Genomic DNA, 25,794 nt, shown 5'->3' with positions numbered 1-25,794 from the left:
GCAAGATGTGCGACAAACGGCTGTGCGCCTGCGAGAAGAAAGCAAGGCCGGGCTTCATGAATCCGAACGACGAACGTGTGAAGGCTCTCGAGCAGGCCTACGCAGAATTTGCCAAAATCGACAGCAAATCGCTGCTGAAGAAACACTTAACGCAGCAGGTGTTCGATGCGCTGAAGACACGCGTAACCAACTCTGGCTCCACTTTGATGGACGTGATCCAATCGGGTTTGAAGAACCCAGACTCCGGCATTGGTTTGTACGCACCCGATCAGCACGCTTACGACGTGTTCTCAGCCCTGTTCAACCCAGTGATCGAAGAGTATCATATTAATTTCACGTCGGACGACGTTCACCCGGACTTGGATTGGGGTGAACCAGAGCAGCTAGGAAACCTCGATCCCGAGGGACAGTTCGTGATCTCGACGAGGATTCGTTGCGCCAGATCGGTCAACGGATATCCGTTAAATCCCACCATGACTGAGGCTCACTATATAGACTTGGAGGCGAAGGTATATATATATATATATCGATAGAATCGAAAGGCCCATTGTAATATGAACAGAGTCGTATCTGGGGTTTTTTAACTGTGGCACAGCCGCTGAAAGAAAAATCTGTGAGCCTTTGGACTTTTCGTTTCGCGTGGTAGAAGAGAATCTTTTTTTTTTTCAGTGGCTTTTTCTCTCGGAGCCTGTATCCGTGGAACAAAGAATGAAAAATGTAGGTAACAGTTGCGTAGTATATCGTGTCGAGATTTTGAAAATTTCGAAAATAGATGATTGTATCAGTCGAGATTTTGAACTGACTATAAATATAGATAATACGGAATACAAGTAAACAATAATGCTGTTTTATATGAAGATCGAAAAGATCAGGAAACTTTTGAACGGGTTCTGTTTGAAACATGGATCGCAGAACTTTTTCGAAAAATGCTTTTACAAAGTTCCCGATGGGAACAGATAAATAAATGTTCTTAAAGATAAAAGTTTCAGACAGAGTAAAATTTGTAAAACATAAAAATGAAAATGTTAAAAATTTGTTCATCGATATTAAAAAAACCTCGATGTTTGTAACACTTTTACCGAACGCTATTGAATGAATAGTACTCGAATATAAAAATGGATTTTTAATTAAATTTTGTAAAATAACTTTTAGAATAACTTCTAAAATTTTTAAAATAACTTTTCATAGAACTTTTATCGTACAAATTCTAAAGTTCCATGAGAACACTGTTCAAAAGTGTTTTTAAGTGTAACACTTCCTTCTGTATAAAAAATTTCCCAAAAACAGATATTTTTTTATACAAAATATATCAGTTTGAATTATAATTTGTTTAAAAACAAAAAGAATCAGTTGCCGATTTCATTGATGTAAGTTTCGAAATCATCGTTAGGGTCTGTGTAGTTTTGTCATTGTGTCACGTTGGATTTTGTAAATTTTTGCAAATTTACTTCGTTTTTCATTTTTAAGAGCTAGATATTGCTAGGTAAAAAAGAAAATTAACAATTTAGGGTAGTATTAAAAAACTGAATATGAATATTTGAATTTAGTTATAGAATGAGAATTACATAAATTTTATCCATTTATTTATTCATTATGCCAATGAAAAAGCTTTATGTCAAGCTACTATTCAATATTTCAATATTTCAAACAAAAAGTGTACGAAATAAAAGAACATAGATACCCATTCAATTTTACGTAAACTATATCGACAAATAATGTATTCTTTGATACTGTAGATGAATAACCTGAAACGTCCTAACGGACATTTCATATGTTACTACTTCATATAAAGCAAGAAGATGGATATATTGAACGACTAGTTGTAGTATTTGTAGCATGGATAGATTTTTCAGCGATATAAAATGTTGAGGAAAGAACAGTTTAGTAGGTAGTTTTATTGTTGAATATTTTGAAATAAATTTTTAGAATTTTTACACTGAGAAGAAAACAGACAGAACACGAATTCGATTTTACAAATTAAAAGTATTTACCTGCTTTCATAACATTATATTCTAAATTGACGTAAGATACAATAAAGATACAAGATACAAACAATAAGACTTAATAGCAAAATTAAGTTTTCTTTTATTTCTGTATCTATAAACGAGATTCCTCTCCAAATTTATTTTTTATCTAATTCTGCTTATTAAACAGGCACAAAAATAAAAAAACAAAGTGAACTCCTTCAGTTAGTACAATATATCTAATTTATCAATGTGTTACGTATCAACGAACGAGTAAAAAATAAAAAAGAAAATGGAAAAAATAGATATTAACAAAAAAAAGAAGCGTAAGGAAAGAAAACATAAAAAGGAAAATGGAGGAATACAGGAACAACGTCGATATCTTTACGGTTTATGGCTGATTTGTCTATTAAAAGAATTAAACCAACGCATACAATGTGTATGTATAAAAAAAATGGGTCAAAAAATCAGAGACCAAAAATAAGTTATTTTTATGAAAAGGATCAGTAACTGAAACTAATTCTAAACTCTATTTAAGTTGATATATTAATCTCAAAATGTAAAGATGATTTTTCAAAGAAAAACCGCACGATTAAAAGAATTAAACATTTTGATTACAAATGACAATTACAAGTGGCCGAAAATTTTTTTCGTAGCTGACAATCAATTATAGGGGAATTCTATTTCGGTTGCTTATAATAATCATCGATGAGGAAAATTTATTTTGATTGCTCATAATAGTGTAAAATATTATTGTATAATATTAGTATATAATATTATAAATATTATTATATAATATTATAAAAATAGTGTAAAATATTATTATATAATATTAGTATATAATATTATAAATATTATTATATAATATTATTATTACATAATAGTGCAATAGTGTAAAGTATTATTTTGCATTCATCCGCAACCGTAACATTTTAAAAACCAATTTCAAGTTACTTTTTAATACAAAAATTGGCCGAAATTAATGAAGAAAAAGAATTGAAATAAATTTCCCTTGTCGATAATTATCGTGAGCAAAGAGAATGTGTCTCATCGATAACTGTTACAATTAATCGAAATAAATTTTTCTCATCAATAATAGTTATTGGTAACGAAAAAATTCGTTGACCACTTATAATTGTTTATTTGCAATCAAAGATATTTTAGAAATATGTAAACAGGAAATAAATGACAATAAACAAAATATAAATATATAAAAATATAAATATAAATAACAAATAAAAAAATATAATTGTTATTATGTAACTTTTTTTATTCTGGTTATAATAGTTATGGTCCTTGCAAAAAAATATTGGCACACCTAGTTTTTTTGGTGATATATTTGTTAAAACAAATAATATATTAGCAAGTTATAGTTTTCCACAAATTTACTACACACAAATGTAACGTGCACAGTAAGAATTTCCAGTAATGAGCTATAATAGTACAAGAAATAAAAACATTTGGGAATTGAAAAGATATAACACATTTGTAATTCAAGTGCATTTGCAATTTTACTATATTTGTAATTCCATTTGTAATTCCAATACATTTGTAGTTCCATGAATTTAACGGCGAAATATTATTGAAAAAATGACAAACTATTTTGTAATAAACGTGTTGTTAATGTTATCGAATGAAGTGTCAACATCAAAAGAGATTTTCTTTAAATCATTAATAATATTTTTAATTCTTGAATTTTTATATTACACGTATTACTATTGAAAGCTGTGCACACTGCTATTTACAGAAACAGATTTTATTAACGTATCATTTGTTCCCGCAAGAATTATTACGAGAAAATTGTTCCAATACTTTTTTGATCCACCGTAGCTAAGTTGATTCCCCTAGCTCGAAAAAATTCCCTCGTTAAGGCATGTAATTGCTTTCTCTAATTGAGTTTTATCCGCTTTGTTGTCGACTAGACAGCTTGAACAAACACGACTGTATGGAATTTCCATAGAAAAAATGTTGGAAATGTCTCTTCTAATCTGTTTACGCAGTCGAATCTTTCTCTTGTCTCCCATCTCCCTTCTTTCTTCTGTTCCTCTTTCAGATACTGCAGGCCTTAAACTCGTTAGAGGGCGAACTGAAAGGGACTTATTACAGTCTGGTCTCGATGGACAAAGAGACGCAACAACAACTGATAGACGATCACTTTCTATTTAAGGAGGGTGATCGATTTTTAGAGGCGGCCAACGCCAATAGGTTCTGGCCAAGCGGTGAGTAATGATCGTTCCCCTTACTATACCTTTGCGCTAACTTTCTTCAAACTTTAACAGATCGATCGCGATACCCCTTTAAAACTGTTTGAAATTTATCGTCCCACGGATTGCACAGCCTCTTCCTCCTTATCACTTCCTCCTCCTCCTGCTTCTTCTTCTTCTTCTCCCCCGTCCCCTGCCATTCTCTGTCATGGCTTTCGTCGAGTCTTGTTGTGGCAACTGCATCCTCGGAAAGCGATCCGACGATGCTCAGGCTCCACAGGACGCAGATTAATGAGTCTGATGGAGTCGCAACTTTTAATTTTATTTTAGCACGTTCCGTGCCAGCTGCGCTCTTCAGCCTGTCGGTAATTAGATCGTAAGCTGGAGCAAATTTGGTGCTTCGCGAAGGATATTTGCTCGGGATTATTAGCTTTCTTTGTCTGTGCTTCGATACTCCCTGAAGAGCTAATCAATTTTCAGTCGAACAGTTTTCCAATCATCTTTAATTCACGAGAATACCTCGCCAATTGAACAATTTTGATTTCTCCCCTTGAGTTTGAGGAGGATCCTGTGCGAAGGCGTTCTACGATCAATTGGTCGTTTCACTTTTTTTTTCTTTATTTGTCTTTCTTTATTTATTTATTTTCTTTTCTTTATTTTTCTATTTATTTTCATTATTTTTCTGTTTATTTTCTTTACTTTTCTATTTATTTTCTTTATTTTTCTACTTATTTTTCTTTTCTTAATTTTTCTATTTATTTTTCTTTTCTTTATTTATCTTTATTTATCTTTCTTTATTCATCAAAGATAGAAAAATGTTATTTGCACGCTGTGGAATTAGTTTCTAGCATATACGATAAAGTTAAAAGTCGCAAGTGAAGTTACTCTAATCATTTTTAATCAGATCCATAATAAAAATTACACATGAATTACGCGTAATTCGCAATTGCACATATGCAAGATATTAAAATATAAAAAAATCTTTAATATTTTTAATATTTTTAAGAATGCAAGGAAATATATTAAGAGAAACAAGTATCAATAAGTAAACTTTTTAACAAATATTGTGACTTCTTTGTCAATAGATATATATTAAAAATAAAACAAGAGAAAGTTCTTAAACAAAAAATGATTTTCACCTAAAATACTACCAGCTTTTATTTGTTGTTGTTATTATTATTATTATTATTATTATTATTTGTTATTATTGCAAGCTTTATTTTCTTATACTGAATCTCATTCTATGATAATTACTTTTCAGAAAATTATTCATCAAACGAATTTGCTTTCATTAATTAAAATAACCCAAAAGTCAATCTATCATATAAAATTAGATTTATCTTTTTACAATACCATCGCAATAAAAATACATTTACAAAAAGAAGTATTAATGAATGCTGAAATTTTTAAAGAATCAAGTTTGGAAGAATGTGAATGAAATAACAAAGAATGTGAAGTATAATGAATTTTCTCTGTATTGAACATTTTCTGATATCAATAGAACAGAGAAAAGGTTTTAATTTTAGATTTTAATATCAACAACTTGTTTTATATTGTAGTTCATAATTGTTTCAAAGTAATACATATGTCAATACATGTTAGTTTTTGATTTTGTGATTAATACGAATTGGAAAACTGCCATACATTTTGACGGTGGATGCGCGAAATTGATGTGTATATTTTAAGAAATAAATTATGGGATCATTGTATTATCTCGAGGTAAGAATGATAAGAACCAATGTGTTTATTGAATAAATATTTACAAGAATGGCTTTTTGACAGTGTCGTTATGATACCTGAGAACGATTTGCATATTTCCTATAACATTTTCAGTTCGTTCTCGTAAATCGTAGATGTTTATACATTTTTATAAATTAATGAAATGAAATATGAACGAAGTTTGCTTTTTCTTATTATACAGAGTATCTCAAACTCAAACGGCTTATTAAATTTAAAAAATAGCTCATGCAAATCAACGCACAGAAAGAAGAATAAAGTAGTATACAAAATTCGACAGCAAACGCTTTGTTATAGAATTATGAACAAATATTGGTTACATAAAATATGTAAGTAACGACACATTTTCCATTAAAGTGCACAGACGACAGTTTAAATACTTGTACGTTCTTTTTTCATGTGCTAACAATTTCGTGTCATTAATTATAATAATACGATCAAAATAATTTTCACCAAAGCTTGATATTGATGGATAATAGAATTAATAACACTGTAAAGTTAAGAATTTTGCTGAATTTCAAAATTACGTTCTTAATTCTTTGCGTTTTCTAAAAATGGTAAAGAAAAATTCATAGCTACTTATTTTATACATAGTATTATTACATAATATTATACATAATTTTACACATAGTGTTTTATATTTATAGTATTTTATACATATTTATTTATAACAAGACTTTTCTGATCAACTTTATATAACATTTTTCTTCCTTTTTTATCAGTAGATCAAGTCTTTGCAGTTTGGCCGTTTAAGTTCACCCTGCTCATGTATATTGTGATAAATATTCTATTTTGAATATATTTTATATATTTTCGCATATTATGTGCATTGCGCGCATTCCCGTCTTTCCTAGTTTCCCACAAATGAAAAATTTATCCACAAAGATGGACAAAAGTATTCTCACACTCGGTGAAAAATTATCGACACTACATTGAATGATTAAATTATTATTTCTACTGAATATTAGAAATCATTACTAAATAATGACTCTATGTCGTATATACAATTACATTTGGGACAATGATCGTCCAATTTTTTTTTTTTTTTCATGGGAGATATTTTGTCCTTCAGATTAAATTCTCCTAAAATATTTAATTACAAGTTAATCTTCCTTCAATTCGTTTGAAAATTAATTAATGTTCGATCAAGTCGAATGCTCGGAATCGATTAAACGAACATTATTTGTACCGAACGAGCTTAGAAATCGCTGTATGACAAGTCTGTGTCAATATTGTAATCGCATTTGGGATGATAATCGTTCGATTGATTTTTCACGGGAGAACCACAGTATGTCTTGTTTGTCGGGTTCAAGGATCGTCGCAGTTTGCGTAAAACATTCAATTACGGTGCCGGAAGTTCCCTTCAGCTCGTTTGAAAACATTAATCCTCGGTAAGCCGAATGCTCGAAATTGGGCGGTTCAAGTTTAAACGAAGATTAAGCTGAAAGTTTCTGGGATTAGAGGGAACCCGACGGTGGACGGGTTAGTGAAATGGCGGCTTGACGAGTGTCACAACCTGTCCAGCTGTTTGTTGATTTTCATCGCGATTCTCTCTTGCCCGTATAAAAACAGTTCAATGCTCTCCAGTGGATTTTCAATCAATCATCCTGAGAACCGGAAAAAACCGGCTGCTCCCACGGATAAATTGTGAAAGAACGAAATCTGATTAAAAACAGAAACATCGTCGGATGGTGAAACAATCATTCGTGACTTTGGGTCTGATATTATAAAAATACATCGTGACGATCGAAATTGGTTCTCTTCGTTTTTTAAAAAAAAAAAAATTTCTGCTCGAGCTGGTGATATTTTGTGTAAAAGAATATTTGTTTTCGTGGAATTTTTCTAGAAAAAAAAAAACGTGTCACACTTTTTGAACAGCCTTTCCATGGTACAGATATTTCAGAATCTGTAAAATGAAAGTTTCGCGGGAGCAAGTTGTTTTAGAACATTTAATTGAAAAACAATTTTTATATCCGAGTATTATTCATCACAATAGCATTCGGTGTCAGCATTTGTTACAAATATTGAGATTTCTTTTAATATTGACGAACAAATTGTCCGATAGAAAATTTTTTGTTTCTATATTTCACAAGTTCCACTCTGTCTGAAACTTTTATTTTTAAGAACGTTTATTTATCTACTCTCCTTCAGGATTTGTGACGTAAGAACAATTTTCGTTAAAAAGTTTTACGAACGAAAGTTCCTTAACTTTTAAAACAGATTATTGTTTATGTTTATTCCGTATCTATATTTATAGTCGGTTCATAATATATAAAATATCCAATTTCGATCAAGTTACGTGATCTGAAGGAAATGACGAGATTAATTTCATCAAAATAGAGCGAAAACTATTACTTCGAAATGCAAAAGCGAAAGCTTTCTAATAATCTATACGTTTAGCATTTTTATGTTACGGTGCAGATTACTATATTTGCATCGGAATTCCAACATTACTTTTATTCGACTTTTCCAATTCCGATAATATTTTATAAAAGCTCCGATGCATGTTAAAAGTGACGTATGAAATTCACCATTTGACTTTTGTATCACAATCGAAAAATATCATTATAAAATATTCGAGGTTTTTATACTCCTTCGCAGCTTTGTAAATACTTTAATCCTCGAGTTCAAATATTTATACGCTGCAAGTGAAACTCGTCTCTTTTTTTTTTTTTATATATATATAGAAATATAAAATAATAATTAATATCAGGACTATAAAATTTTTTTTTTTTTTATATATAGAAATATAAAATAATAATTAATATCAGAACTATAAAATTTAAGCTTCGAGTATTTTTCCGTTTTTTTTCTTTTTTAGAAGTTAAATTATCTCCTTTTCTTGAGACAAAAAAATATCATCGCCTCGATTCAGAGTTCAACTAAAAATCTCGGAAGCTTAACATTTTCTAAAAATGTTGTTTGATGTTTTCCACGAGAAAGTTACAAAAATTATTGTCGTCTGAATGGGAACGCAAACCAAGAATGCGGGTAACCAATGCCATCGTTGTGGTTTCGTAGCTCGTCAGAAAGGGTCCCGTGATTAAGTGAATTTGCATTAGCGATTTTCATCACGATGGCCTTGGGAAATCTCCTTGCTGCTGAGATTAAATGGCTCGAAAGGGTTAAGGGATATTAAAGAGGCTAGGGCATGTACAAGGGTGAATCAACCATTCGCAGGGAGTTTTCAAAGTTAACCAAAGAGGTTTCTTCCTCTTATCTCAGTGAATGCTGCGTCAATTCGTCTTATTGCGTTTTAACAAGGTCCTTGTTTTCGTAATTACTGATTATTATAGGATTATCATAAACTGTCAGTGTGAAGACGTAATAAATCTTTAGCTGTGTCTTCCAGTATTTGACACTAAAGTGCTGTAGGAAACCTTCTACAAATGTTTTGTTCTGTGTGATCGCTTGAAATGAAATAATAAACAATAATGAGATATATAATTCGATATTTGTGAATCTTGGGAAACATTACGCAATAATATGTATATGATATGAATATATTACAGTATATTTTAATTATATTAGCGATTTTATTCATTTCATTTTATTATAAGTAAATTACATAAATTATGTATTGTACACACACACACACACACACACACACATACATACAGTTATGGACAAAATTAAGTGGACAGGTAATGGAATAGATGAATTAAATTTAGTCAAAGTAGTACAATTATTACGTACTTAAGTTTTATATATTATAAATCTTTATGTTACATAGATTATTTGGTGAATAATTGAAATTAATTTGATTCAAAATTTTGTTACTTGATTTTTCTTGTTCAGGTTAATTTTATATAATATATATTTGACTGTGTGTTTTACTTAGCTAGTATAATTATTGATTTTCGAAAAAAGTTACATTTAGTATTTAGTATACCAATGGTATTGATTAAACAGAATCAAAAATATTATTTAATATTTGTAGAATATCAAAATTTTCGTGAAAAATTTTATTTTTGAAAAAGAATTTTATTTATGAAACTGTGGATTAAATGATAGTTTATAAAAAAATTTTTAATTTCTGTTATTCAGTCGATAAGGATATATAATTATTTTATATACTGTTAAATCATTTTATTTTATTCCAATTTGTATGAACATATTTATGTATCAATAATTTAATACTTTTCAAAGTTATGTATAAATTGTACACGATGATTGAGATTGTATATGTCTGTTCGATTAGAATATATATATTTTATAGAAAAACATTCTATTAAAAATTCTCACATTAAAATATGGTTTCTGTTTAATTTTGAAATTAAATATGTGATTTCGATGATACTGATCAGTTTTAAATTAATTTCCTATGTTATACAACACGGTGCAATTATTATTGATAATCAAAATGTTTTTTTTAATATAAATATAAAGATCCTTGACATCATACTTAATTTTATTATTATTTCTTAAGATATACTGAATTCAATTTTCAGATTTCAATACAATACTTTGTTATTTCAAAAAATACTGATTAATTGAAAATAAAAATATAAATTATTAATACTTTAAATCCTAAGAAATTACTTTCCCTGGGATATAATCGAGTAATTTCTTAATGAATTTTAATAAACACTTACCAATACAAATATTTTACAATACAAATACAAACACTTTACTACAAATACTTAAAATTTAATTAAAATTTTAATAAACTTTTAATAAACATTTTATATTTCTATTTCATTTTCAGATTCATTTTTGTCTCTTTGATTGTTCCAAATAATCTAACAGATACATAGCACTCTCTAACGTTTAGACCAAAACTTCACATATATAATATTTCAATATTTCTAATTACCATGGCTAAAAAGCCATGAATATAGCTGTAGGGATGAAAGAAGAATATAAAGAAAAGTATAGAAATTCATTTATATACAGGATAGATAAGTAGTAGTACAATTGGAACAGAAGTGATTCTACATGAAAATAAAATAAACAAAAAATTTCGCACAAAATTTTTTCGCCCAAGGAAAAAATTCGTTTTCGAGAAAATCGAGTTTGAAAATTCATGAGATGACACGTAGGACCGAGCGCAACTGGATTATCGTGTCAGTCTGTTCGTTGTTTCTATCCATCGACAATGATATAATTAAAACAGCATAACAGGTTTTTGCAAAATATTTATTTTTTATTATTATACACGTACTGCTGGAAATGTTATCCTTGTTGCATACATAACTCGGTATTATGTTGAAGATAAATTAACAGATTCTAATGTACTTTCGCTTTTTAACTTATCAAACTACAGTTTTTTTTTTGTTTCAGTAGCGTAATGCTTTAATGTTAACGTAACATTTAGATCGAGGTTTTTTCTTCAGATATCCTACGAATTTCCAAATTCGATTTTCTCAAAAAATGGGGCAGCGAGCGAAAAAATGTTGTATCGGATTTTTTATTTCGTTTTTTTCACACAGTATCAGCTTCAATAAGAGAATCTCATCAATTCAAGAAAATGGAATCATCGCAAGTATCATAGAATTATAGAACTTTATAATCTTTGTACGTTATTGAAGATAATAATGAAGCAAGTGAAGCCAACTATATATATCAAACAAACAGTGAAATAAGAATAACAGCGAAAGACATAAATAAGTGAATCAAATATATAAATCAATATATGAAAAATGGAAAGCAAAATGGACTGCGCAGAACCCTAACTGACAAACCTAGCAAATGAGAAGTAAACTTGTGTCCACCGAAATTGACAACAAACCAGATTAAACAAAATTATTCAAATTATTAATAGGTCATATTAGGTTGGCGCAGAAATTTTTAATTTTTAAAGGAATATTATCTATGATGATCTTGCAATATAAAACTGTCAATAAAAATTAGAAATATTAGAAAAATTAGAAAGGGCCAAGGTTTTCCAATTAACTTGAACAAGCTTTCTCAACACAAAAAAAGTGATCCAGTCTTTTAGAATTCATCAAAGTAAACTGGTGGAACAAAAAAAAACATAACTATTGCTAATAGTCGTCGAAATTAAATGATAAAAAGAAAATAAAGAAATACGATTACAAGGATATATTCTTTGAACGAATAAAATTCTTCTTATTGTCAATATGTCGTATTATTCTATTTTATACTTATTTTGATAACATATTCTTCTTCTTCAAATAATTGCAGATTTTTATGCATTTTTAAATCTCTACGAACGTAATTAAATTTGTTTCATCAACTAAATATTCTGCTTTGCATATTTTATGCATTTGCTCGTATTACATGCATTTTTGCATCTTGAAATTTACCCTAAATGCATAAAAATCCGCAGTCTAGTTATCAGAGTGGTCTTCCTATGCTCAAATGTTTCCAAACGCATATTATCGAACGTTTCATCCCCCCCCCCCTTTCGATTGTCAGCGCGCAGATAATTGTCGCTTTTGTTTCTTTGAACTGCACTGATAACAGATTGCTTTTGTGACTGACCGCCGTTGCTTGTTATTTACGAACGCTCGTTGCCATTCGATCAAATTATTCCCTCCCCCCGTTTTCAGCTCACATTTCTCGAAGAATCGTATTACGAACGCATCCATTTTGTTTCATATATTCACATTACTATGTATCAATAATATTTTTTAGTTGAAAATTTCTGCCTTCAATAATACCATAAATTAACATAAAAATATAACGTATATATTATATATTATAAATGGTCCCGCACTATAATTCAAACTGTAAGGTAAAAACGGTTAGCTTAAAATAAAAATATTACAATCATGATTATTCCTCGTATCATATAGGATTTGTTATTCTTTATTGGAAGGAATAAATGGCTATGTGTTTTTAAGATTTGTTCATATTATTAATTATTACACTGCGCATCGTTTATGCGAAAAACGTACTATTATAAATTATATAAATTATTACTATATATTATTACAAATCATATAAATTGTTGTAATATATATTTTTTTTGTATTTATATGTTATTGACATTTTTTTTTTAACGTTAACTTGTCAATATTAAAATGTTAAGAAAGAACGTTACATTATACTAATACATACATATTTATCTATGTTCCAATATTGTTATGGTACAAAGTAACTTCTTTGTACTGAATATTTTAACTATACACATAGTCATCTATAATACGATAGTAATTAAATATATTGAGATAAAAATATGAAAGAAGTATTTAAAATACAACGTACATACACTTTTTAATCAAAATATGAAAAACATGTACAATATCCAAAATAATCCAAATATGTATCATGATATAATTTATTAATTATAATAATTAATGGTACATTAATCCTACAAGTAATGGTACAGTAATTAATTTATCATACATTACGATACATTATTAATGGTGCATTGAGAAAAATCTCTTAAATTTCAAATAAAACTATAAATTTATAATTGTCAACAAAGTTTAATGTTCTATTATATCTTTTTTTCGTTTCTCGTCAGTTGCAAGTGTATCTCATATCAGAGATACCATAAAATGTCTGCCACCTGAGCAATTGAACTTTCTTCATTCCCGGTTTTAGTTATTATCGTTGCATACGCGTCTTCCTGGGAGTTCAAATTACATTTACACTGTCTTTTTTTTTTTTAATTGTACTATACACGATTGAGAAACTCGGAATAGTAAACAGAGAAATAAATACAGATTATTACTCGTTTTAAAAACTAGATCAGAAGAAATACATAAAATCAGATTTATTATAAGTTAAACAATTTTCTATTGTAAGCAAACAATGTTTTATTATTAATTTCCAAAATTTTAACACACAAACTACTATGTTTCAATTTTATAGAAATATAGATTTTTTAATCAAAGCTTAACTTTTCTGATATAAGTATTCATTCTGTTCATTGAAGATGAAAAAGATAGATGTTTAAGGGGGGAAAAAACATTAGTTTATCATTTATTTGTTATATTATCTGAAGTTACGACAGGTTAAGAAAAGAAATCAATCTTTTCGAAATGCAAAGTGCAAAGATTTGTTGAACATCGAAGCAAAGATTGACTTTATATTTTTGAAATTAGACGACGATATAGTTACGTATCAACTGACGTGTACGAAAAATATCAAAAGTCAAATTTGGATAAGGGTGCAACTTTCAGCTTTTCCCTTTGAAACGCTGTTGCCTAACTGAAAATGTCGTTCAAATTCTTGTCATATTACGTGAACCGTACATTTGTATTCATACTATGTCGTTCAAAAAGGGAATTAATAATAACGTAATAGATATTAAATAGTGTAGTGTAGTGTGGTCTATATTAGGCTATTGAAAATAAACATAATTTGAAGTAATGAATGAATTGTTATTCACTTTATAAAAATTAGTTGGGAAAAAGTGAAATCATAAAATATGAATTATGAATTCATTTTTAAAATAATATTATGGATTTCTAAATCTTTGTAAACGCACAGACTACTATGTTTTAATTTGATAAGAATAAAGATTTTTTAAATCAAAATTTAATTTTATCGAATGGAAAAAGAAGAGGAAAAATGTGAAAATGTTATTTTATCATCTATTTATTAAATATGAATGAAATAAAAAAAAATAACCATTTGAAATAATGAATTATTTCAATCAATTTATTGTTGTTATTTTAAAAATAGCCTGGAGAAAATAACCTTAACATTTTTATGATATTAAACACTCTCCTTTACAATGGTTTAGATCATAATTTTTGGCTACATAATTGTCTTATTCAAACGCTATACAATGGTTTGAAAATTGATTATAACTTTATTAAAAATACTATTGTATATAAATTATTTGCGAAAAATATTAATAATCAGGGTATTCTACTACTCCATAAGAAAGTAATACTAACTTACAAATATGGGAATCTACAACTTTTTTTGATTTTTATTATTAGAAAATACAATTTGATATTCACGAATTTATTAATCAGTATTTAGTAAACAATAAGCATGAGGAAAAAAATGGAAGAAGAAAATAGTACTGTCTTTTGTATGGAAATGTGAATGATGTATAAAATTTTTTTGTATTTGCACCACTTTCCTTAAAATGAAAGTGATTTTTAATTCTTTCAACGGAATGCTATATATATGAAAGCATTAGATGATTACAATGACCTTGAGTATTATACATAATCAAAGTAAAAGGAAAGCTTTGAATATTTCGTACTATATTGTTTTATTTTATTCCATTTTAATTTTATTTCATTAATACTAAATATTCGAAATTTTTCTCTTGATTTTGATCTTGCATGATCTCGAAAGATCATTTTAATTTACGCATTTACATTATCATATGAAATATCTTTTAGAATGTAAAAAAGACGTAGCTATTTGAAAAATCGAAGATTATCTTCATTTCTGAAACTAAAATAATTTTACAAGAAACAATACTATATTTCGTTTCTTCTCACGTACGCTGGTTAGCGAATCTGTAAGCAGCCTGTACATTCGTAATGAAGTGTTTAATTTTTGAACTGGATATTATAGAAGGAATGAAAATAATGAACATTTTCATATATAAATTATTCATGTCAATTATTATTTATTTATCGTATAATTATTGCACGAATATTTGAAGTTAATAAATATTTTTAATCTTTAAATCAAAGTTTTGCAAATAATTACCCTGCAGTGATGCATAAAGAAACCGACTCCAATTCTACAGTTGATAGCCTTTAGCATTGGATTTCCATCTGTGCGATTGAAACACTGGAACGTAAGAACCAGGATAAAGGTTCAGTACGGGAGAGAATTTCCTATTCTCCGCAGAGTTTCTTGGTTTCCTCACACTGTTCTTTGTAAACACGTTCGCGTGTGCGTTGCAGTCAGAATGGAATATTAATAATTCAATTCCGCGTTGCCTGTGGCAAATGGAAACGCAGCATGGTACGCTGTAACCACTTTCGATTATCTTTAAATCGACAGTGGATTTACCCTCGGAGTATCATGGAATGAAGGTACACTGAAGGGAAGCAAGAAACAGTGAAATAAATACGTACAAATATTTCTCAAAATTTACAAACGGGCGAAGAAATTGATTTTTGAAATGTTTCGTCAAATCAAATCTAATCAAATTTTCAATTTTAATTAAATCTAATTATTTCGACTATACGTATATATACAAATACATGCATGATTCTCTCGCTGACATTAGGCTGACTATTTCGACGATTAAAAAAATAATTTTATTAATGAAAAACTTTCTTCATTATTTTATTAATTTCAAATACCAAGGTGTTAATTTTAAGTGATATTATTATTCAATGATTTACGTATCAACTCAATCTAAATTGAACGTAAAACTCGGACCAATGAATTGAAGTATTGAAAAAGATATGATCAGGAAACGTTCGATCGTACGCTATATGTAAATCCAATGTTTAATTTCATAGGGATTCATATTCTTCCAAAAGAGATCCAACCTTGTGTCTGCAGCATTAAACAACAAAACAAACAATCTCTTCTTTCGCTCATGCGCTTGCTATCTTATTTCCAGGCAGAGGAATATTTTTTAATGATGCGAAAACTTTTCTCGTCTGGTGCAACGAGGAGGATCACATGCGTCTGATATCGATGGAAAAGGGTGGAAACCTGTCGTCCGTGTACTCGAGGCTTGTTAAAGCGGTTACCGAAGTCGAGAAGAAAATACGATTTTCACGACACCCTCGGTTCGGCTTCCTCACCTTCTGCCCGACCAATCTGGGAACAACCATCAGGGCCTCTGTTCATGCCCGCTTTCCTAAATTGAGCGAAGATTACGCAAGATTCAGAGAAATCGCGAACATGTACAATCTTCAGGTAAGAAACGATACTCCCTTTTTTTTTTCAGAATCATTAGAGTTAATTTATTGAATTTTTATTTTAGAAATGGCAGGGTTTCTGTTACGATACAGAATTGCCTCTCAATAATAAAAATAAAAATAAAAAGAATGTTTCAACGTGGAAGTTAATAGTACACGAGCTTAGGCAAATTTTGTTTTGAAATAAACGACTCATTTAATTCGAATTAACTTATCATTTTTTATTTAAAAAGTAACGTAGTGACGTTGTCTTGGATTCAAATCAAGTAAATTATATTTGCAAATAAACAAATAAAGATGAAAACTATTTGAGAAATTATTTGTAGAAACAGACGTAAAATACAAAATTAAATAGAAACTTATTTTACTTGAAAGCCAAATAATTAAATAGTTTAGGGTAAAATCAGCAGGTAACGTAGGATTATTTCAAGATAACATTGAGCCAAATAAAATGATGTGTTGTTTAAACAATTATTTTTCAAATATTTTATTCAAATAATCTCTGTCTGGTAGTATTATTCTCTCTCTCTTTCTCTTTTTCCTTCTCTGTAGTGAAAATTTTCTCTGTAATAGATTAGACTAACTTTTGAACTTCTTTCAATGCTAAAATTGTAGTTTTATTGATTATTAGCGATTAAGATTAAAAAATTTTATATAATGGTCACGAGAAAGGAATATGTGAAGCTATTTTTTCTTGAAAACAATGTTAAAATGTTACAATTTTAAAATGTTAAAATTCAGTGTACTGTCAATCAATCTCATATAATTAAAAACTGTCTTTTTATTAAGTTGTAAATTCAATTTCAGCACAATTTTAAATGTGTCAAAGTATTGAAATTTAATTTACAACGTAATATTTGATTTGAAATATAAGTTAAATGCCTCTCTTGAATTTTTCAGAAATAGCAATTGTGATATTAGACATATTCTGCCTTTTCTTTTTTTTATAAATTTATGAATGTTCATACATGTATTGTTTATTTACAAGCAACTTACGTCACTGGAATTCCAGAAATTATTATTCTTTTAACTATATAAAATTGCAAACACTTCTTTCTACTAAATGAAATCAAAATAAACAAAACGACAAACATGTTCTTTCTATTTTGTTTTTATACATATTGCTTTCTTGCGAAAAAAGTGATCGAATTGAAAAAAATTTTTCGAGCTAACACTGTAAAAATGTCTTCGTCAATTAATGAAAATCTTGTTCTTTGATCTTTGTAATTTAGCCGTTAAAAAGAAATTATGTTGCTTTCTCTGATTCATGCTACATTCTATAAATAACTTTTATGAATTATGAATTTTATTTTGATTGCCATTGTTAACAAATGCATATTAATAAAATGAGAGGTATATTACTTTGAATTGCACTGTCCTTTTTAATTAACAAAGTAACATCTAATTATGTTCCAAACTAGGTTTTCATTTATTTTGAAAAACATATTTATTTCGAGTTGTGTGTCATTTTCTTTGCAAGGGTACTTTACAATATGTTTTAATGTAGTACGGAATGTTTAATATTTTAATATCATATAGTTTTAAATGTGTAAAAATGCAATATTTTAAGTGTTTCGCACAATATGTACATATGTATTATCTTCAATTCTACTTTAGAGTTCAATAATTATTCAATTATTTATATTAGGAAACGGCAAGTTTTAACAACATTAATTAAAAAGTATTTATAATTATATAATAGTAGATGTTATACAATTATAAAAACAAAATAAATTAGTAAACTGAAATTTTCTTTTATTTTACATACTAATACTAATTGCATAATAATTATATACTACCAATTATATTATTTGTATTAATACTAATACTTATCTTTCTTATATTTCTTATTTTAGAAATATGTTGTTATTTCTTCAGTAAATAGGGAATATTAAAATAATCTTGACAATATATGAAAAAATGCAAATTCAATGTAGAACATTTCTTAAGATTGTTGCAATATCACAAATACAAGTAACGTGTAATTACAATGCCATAATTGTAAATAACAACCTAATAAACATGATCAAATAATTTTAATAAGAAACAGCTTTTTGACCAATTAAAACCAATTTAATATGTTTAAAAAATGCGAATTTAATGTAGAATACTTCCTAAAGTTGTTGCAACATCATAAATACAAATAATAAACGAACAACCAATGTGTAATTACAATGCCATAATTATAAATAATAACATAATAAACATGACTGAATAATTTTGAAAAGAAACAGTTTTTTAACCAATTAAGACCAATTTAATGTATTTAAAAAGTCGATTTTAGATCGAACAGATTGCGTGCTGCTATAAAGTTGAAAATAAATGAGCAAGGAAAATAATTTTACGATTCAGCGTGATTATCATTATCGAACGTAACTCATCGTTGAAATGCTAATGAAACAGAACGCAACAAGTTACCGACTTCGGCTGGATCAACGTTAATCGTTCATACGAATTATTTATATCCTTTACTTTATCGATCTGACGCAGCGATGATCCTCGTGTACAAATCCCAAGTGTACACAACATAAATTATAGTTATGTGCAAACAAACAGGTATGAATATTTCACTTACGAGGGAAACATTTGACGCAAATCTTCCGGATTTACGGGCAAAAAGTTTACAAAACATAAAAACATACAGTTTTACCTATTAGACGAACTTATTTATTTTTCTCTTTTATTTTAATTTTAGTTTTTTCTTGTGTTTAGTGGATATGTACATTGCACATTTCCCCTTTCTCTTTTTTTTTTTTTTGTGAGCGCGCAGCACAGCTTTACTAAATTTCACTGTAAATAATTATAGCTCCGTCACTTGGCAGCAAATATCGAGCGGAAAACGAAACCTAGTGAATTTTGACCATGAAATGTATACAGTAATTATTAATGTTTGGATTCTAAATATTGAAATTATTATTATTAATAATTATTATAATTTTTATTATATTATTATATTATTATTAATAATTATTATTAATTAATTATTATATTATTATTATTTATAATTGTTATTATATTATTTTTATTATATTATTATATTATTAATAATAATAATTGTTAATATCAATATAATTTATAATTATTATTATTATTTATTATTATTATTATTATTAATATATTGTATAAAAGAAATCGTACAACTACAAATCTGGCCTCGTTTTAATAAACCCTCTACTTTCAAAATGCATCGTTTTTGTTCTAAAATGTTTTTACATCAGCGGGTAGGTTTGTGAAGATTTTTCTTCTTAGAGATGTACAGAATGCTATAAATTGTCACCGTATGCAGAAACATTGAAATATTTCTTTCATGACTTGAACACTGAAGCCTGTTTTTGAACTCTCGAAAATTAGATGTATGACTTTTCTTCCCCGTCATTTTCTCGAATCTTTGAATGTTAGACTTACAATTAAATGACCAAAATTCAAGAAATTTTCGTCATATTAGTTTCTGTCAGAGACAAATTTCTAGTTCAGTTTTTCGATTATTTTGCTATAGATTTTCTTTTCTCAGATTTTTTCAAGCTAGCGATTTTTCTGGGACTATTGTAGTTTTCATGATTGACTGATTTATACAAATTTATTTTTGATTATTTTATTATAAAATTATGATAAAATTTTATTATATTTTTTATTATATTATAAATTTTATTATATTTTATTATATTATAAATTTTATTATATTTTATTATAAATGAACAGACAGTAAATTAAATAGCATTCTTCAAGGATTAAGAGTTTATGAATTGCAAATGTCATTTTATTTTAATTACGTATGTCTAACTATTATATATAATAATGCTTCTCAGGCATATGTATTATCTATATAAGTATAATATATGTATGTGTACAAAGTGTTTTATTCTGAAGAAAAATATGTAATTTAAAAAAAAATATCATCGATGAAATATGTATTAAAATACATTCTATGATCTTGAAATAATATTGGAAAAATGATAAAAAATTCTGAAATATGTATGTATACATATGTATTTACTATTTATATTAAAAATGTTTCAAATTATATGCGGCGATGCGCTGTTTGAAGCAAAAATTTCAATTGCATACTATTTAATTAATATCAATTCTACTTACATTATTTGAATAAATAAAATAATGCTTCCAATGTCTACAGATTCATTAATTTTCACATCTATGAAATACAAATAATAAAAGTTATATTTGGAAGTATGTTTTTGTTGGCGTTCAATAAATATTGTTCAATTAATTCTATCTGTTTTAATTTCTATAAAGATAAAAAAGATAATTTCTATAGACATAAAAAAGATATTAAATTTTTATATACGTATCCATTATTAATATTTTCTCGAAATATATTATATTTAATTAAATTATTAAAAAAAAAAAAAAGAATAATCAAATCTGGATTCTTATTACTGCATCATGTTTGTTTCGAAAATTGATTGCTAAAATTGAATTATTCTAACAATAATCAAATTCTAATAATATGTTCTCAAATAAATTTATACGAATTAATAAATTTAACTCTTCACTCGTTTGATAAATTATTTACTTGTTTCTTTGTTATAATTTATTTAAATATGTGATTGAGTGTTGATTAACCATGAAAATATGCATGTATACGTAATATGCAATTACGTACAATAGATAGGCATGTTTCAAAAATTTCTCAAATTTCTTAGTTTCTAAAATTTTTAATTAATACAATTATCCATTCGCACGTCAATTATTTCATTACTGAAATAAATTACGAAGTTACTTCTAGGATATTATTCATATTCAGTTAATTTAATAAATATTAATACAAAGTTACTAATATAATTAATATGAATATTAGTACAAAGTCAGTAATATAATTAATATGAATATTAGTACAAAGTCAGTAATATAATTAATATGAATATTAGTACAAAGTCAGTAATATAATTAATATGAATATTAGTACAAAGTCAGTAATATAATTAATATGAATATTAGTACAAAGTCAGTAATATAATTAATATGAATATTAGTACAAAGTCAGTAATATAATTAATATGAATATTAGTACAAAGTTACTAATATAATTAATATAATTATTAATACAATGTGATTGGAATAATTTGTTATAAACAGACACAAATTATTTAAGATATGCTTAAGATTCTAAATCGGTGTGCCTTCTAAACAGAACGATCAGTAAATTGATTAGGCGAGCGCAGCGTAACACTCCTTATGAACAAGGAGTAGCATTCTAATGCAACATGACATAACGTTGTTACATTAATCAGTGGAAGTTGTACAAATGGCATAAATTCAGCGAACTAATCGAAATTACTTATATCTACGAGACAATCGATATCAGTCACAAACTTAACGTCAAAATTAGCATTGAGTAGTGAAAACATTCAGTAAAATATAATCTTTTGATCAACATATCAACAGTTTCTTGTAAACATTTCAATTAAATATTCAGGTAAGAGGCACCAGGGGCGAGCACACCGAAGGCGAAGAAGGTGTTTACGATATCAGCAACAAACGTCGGCTGGGCTTGACCGAGAGAGAAGTGGTTTTCGAAATGAGAAATGGAGTGCTCGAACTGATCAAACAGGAGAAGCAACTACAGGGTGACTGAACGGCGATATCACCCGTCTTTCCAAGAGAAATCGACGAACGTCCGGAAACTGTAAACTATTTCGTCGATTTCAGCCTGATTTAATCATTCTTGTGATTCTTAATAAAAATCGGAATATCTCAACTGTATCGATTAACGTTCCCTCGCCGGTATATTTCCGTTTCGGGCACGAACCGTTTCCTACTGGTTATCGACAAGTCGGAGCAGCGCTTGTCTATTCTGAAACGTCTGAAACATTCTCTCGCTCGTCGAGTCTCAACTAAAGAAATATCGATGCTTTATTAACCGTTCTGGTGCACCGTTTGTAATATCGATTACGTTTATACAAGAAACCATATAGTTTATGTATACCATTTACACACTGTTTTTATCTGACTTGCAAACTAGTTTATTTAATTTAATTTTGTTGCTCCATGATCGAAATTAAAATATATACGTATTCATTGATTTTTCAATTTTGTTGCTCCATGATCGAAATTAAAATATATACGTATTCATTGATTTTTCAATTTTGTTGAATTGTTTGATGATAATAATTTATTGGATTTAATAATAAATTATATTTCATTGGATTCATTGAATTTATTATTAAATGTTATAATTTTATTATTGAATCATTTGTAACATTGTTATGTAAAATGTGTGAAATGTAATATTATTGAGGCAATTTCTGAAACATTTGACCTTTGTTCGAACTTGTAACGCAATACAAATCGAACAGTTTTGTTACCAAAGTTTATTTTCGGTCAACAATGTTATCGATTTAATTTAAAAGAGGCAACCACATTTTTCGAAAATTTCTTTCCACGTTCGATATTTTCTAGATATATGATGTTAAATTTTTCGGTTAGTAAAATTATTCGAATAAAAAAAAAAAAGATATAAACGCATTAATTGATGTTTCAAAATCGACGTCGGAGAATAAAAAATACAGTTGATTAAATAAAAACAACACTATTAATTTACATCTTTTCAATTTCTCTACTATCCTTCTATTCTCAATCCTATTTATCCTTTAGAAATTTTTCGAAATTTCTCTTCTATTAATCTCTTTTAGATGAATTAAAAGACTTGAAATTAGTGATACCACTTTCACTAAGGAGTTGCATATTTTTGAATGTTTGCAAAATAGAGAAAATTCAGGAATTTGTTGGGAATAAAATTACGTTTCATTAGCAAAATAATATGCACATTTTATTATGTATTGTTCAACTAGTAACTGCTAAAAATTTGAATTAAATATAAGACATGGCAGCAGACGTGGTTCATTAAAACATTGTCTTGAAGCAAATGTTTTACATTTTATGTTAAATTGTACAATAGAAGTATTTTTCAAATCCATTTAAAAGAAAAATGACAACAGCTTTGAGAACATTACTACAAATTTTCATCCCAATTTATTTAGTAATTTTTCAAATATTTCTCCTATTTTTAAAATTCATTTCATTCCAATTAAAACGCTTTTTAAAGTTTCATTTGTCTGTCATCATTGGATGCCGACAAAAACTATAAGTATATGTAGAATATTCTAGAATATTCTAAATAGATCATAATAACAGAATATACAATTTTTGATGAATCGATTTTTTTTTACTGTAATCTCTTAATGGAAAGAAAAACAAACAACATTATCAATTCACCTCTATATCCATGAAACTGATATTATTGTAAGTACACTGGTAGGTAGTTTTTTATTCGTATAAAATATTACTTGAATAACGTGAAAGTTGTACATGTACGTGATACGTACGAATTTTTTAGTATTCACTGTATCGCAATGAGCTTACGTGAAAGCCATTCCAAGCAGGTGGAATCAAAAATGCTAGCACAGTGTTTTCCACAGCTGGTAGAAAATATGTATGTACGATTACTTGCGACACTAACCCCGTGAGAGACCTTATATCGACAACATTGGTTTTATGACACTCAATATTCACTTCTCTGACATACATCCTTCGACATGGAGGACAACACAATACATAACAAACTTAATCGCGCACAATTTTACATAATAACATTGAAGTTGTAGAACTTATGAGATTCGGTATAAATAAACATGTGCAACCAAATTTCAATCTTAGATTTGCACCAGAAACGATTTCCATTTTTTGCAGAAAATTACAAATTTTCGTAAAACTTTTTTCTAAATTTATTTATTTATTTATTTATTGTAAATTTTTGTTTGTTCGTTCGAACAATTTCTTTCAGAACACTATATATATATATGAAAATATCATTATTACTATATAAATATAAATATCATTCAGACTTCCATTTATTTCTTTACTAGTAGATATTTGTTCTTAATAATTTATTTTTCCATTAAAAATTTTTGCACAGGCTCTTGCATAGAATTGGTTTGAAGTATATGTGAATTTTAATAATATTATACGTATACAAAGTTCAATATAATAAGGATGTTATGTATGATTCTGGAAAAATTTCAAAATGTCTACAAAAGTCTCAACATTTGAAGTATCCACGATCCAATGGAGTTTCAAACTTGAAAGAATCCAACGTCACCAACAATATTCTGGTACTAGGTAAGTTCAACAGGTATTAAAATAACTAGATAACCGGAAGGAATCTCGAAAGGTGAGCATATTAATAATTTATTAAGAAAAGTCATACGGTTATTATCGATCCAATGTGAAAATTGTTTATTCTATTTAGCCTTCCTCTACGTCAATACCATGCAAAGGATAATCAGCCAATAATTGAAAGGCCAAGAATCATAGTGGTGCAAGTCCAAATTTTTATATAATTTGAGTTATTAACGTTTCTCAACTATTGACGGTTCTTATATATAGTAGTGTTCTAATGTGTGTGTCTATATATATATAGTACAGTATAGTGTTCTACAAATACTGTTGTTGTAACTTCATTTATTACTGAGAAATAATAGTATTATAAATATTTTAGGATTTACACCACCATGATTTTCAATTCAATAGATTTTTGCACTTATGTTTTTATTAGTTAGTAGTTTATATATATATATATATATATATATATATATAGAGAGAGAGAGAGAGAGAGAGAGAGAGAGTACAGTATAATGTTCTACAAATACTGTTGTTGTAACATCATTTATTACTGAGAAATAATAGTATTATAAATATTTTAGGATTTACACCACCATGATTTTCAATTCAATAGATTTTTGCACTTATGTTTTTATTAGTTAGTAGTTTATTATAGTTACTTGTACGGTTGAAAGGTTTCCCTATGAGTTCTTTTATTAAATTTCTTTATTCGAATTGTGAGTTTTGGAAACTCAGAAACTAATTAGAGTGAACCAATTAAAAAGAAAAAATGAAAAATACGAATACAGAATAAATCAGATAAATACGACGGATAGAGAGATATAGCTGTTTGCTTTCTTACTCAAAACTTCAAAGTTGAATTAATTAAACATCTGTTATGTAGCATAATCCAACAGCTTTGTCCAACTTGTATATCCCTTATGTCTTGAATATCTCTTTTGGAGATATGAAAAAACTTTGTTGACGTAAGTTGCTTAAGAC

General features: G+C 27.9%; 1 protein-coding gene across 1 annotated transcript; it reads left to right on the top strand.

The window, feature by feature from the left end:
• LOC122530088 (arginine kinase-like) lies at positions 1–22,685 on the top strand. The gene is made up of 4 exons (XM_043656747.1): positions 1–509; positions 4,018–4,183; positions 16,371–16,672; positions 22,109–22,685. Exons 1-4 carry the CDS (start codon positions 6–8, stop codon positions 22,265–22,267), a joined length of 1,131 nt encoding a protein of 376 aa, XP_043512682.1. The 5' UTR covers positions 1–5; the 3' UTR covers positions 22,268–22,685.
• Positions 22,686–25,794: the final 3,109 nt, after the last annotated feature.

This window comes from Frieseomelitta varia, unplaced genomic scaffold (genome assembly GCF_011392965.1).
Source record: "Frieseomelitta varia isolate USP_RPSP 00005682 unplaced genomic scaffold, Fvar_1.2 scaffold_326, whole genome shotgun sequence".
NCBI classification, from domain to species: domain Eukaryota; kingdom Metazoa; phylum Arthropoda; class Insecta; order Hymenoptera; family Apidae; genus Frieseomelitta; species Frieseomelitta varia.
Note: the sequence above shows the minus strand (reverse complement) of the source record. Positions and strands in the feature narration are given on the sequence as shown.

Bases quoted from the DNA above. Each gene is read 5' to 3' on its own strand.
- LOC122530088 (XM_043656747.1), top strand. From the start codon at position 6: ATGTGCGACAAACGGCTGTGCGCCTGCGAGAAGAAAGCAAGGCCGGGC. The intron at 4,184-16,370 runs GTGAGTAATGAT...TCTTATTTCCAG, and splicing joins CAATAGGTTCTGGCCAAGCG to GCAGAGGAATATTTTTTAAT. The intron at 16,673-22,108 runs GTAAGAAACGAT...TTAAATATTCAG, and splicing joins CGAACATGTACAATCTTCAG to GTAAGAGGCACCAGGGGCGA.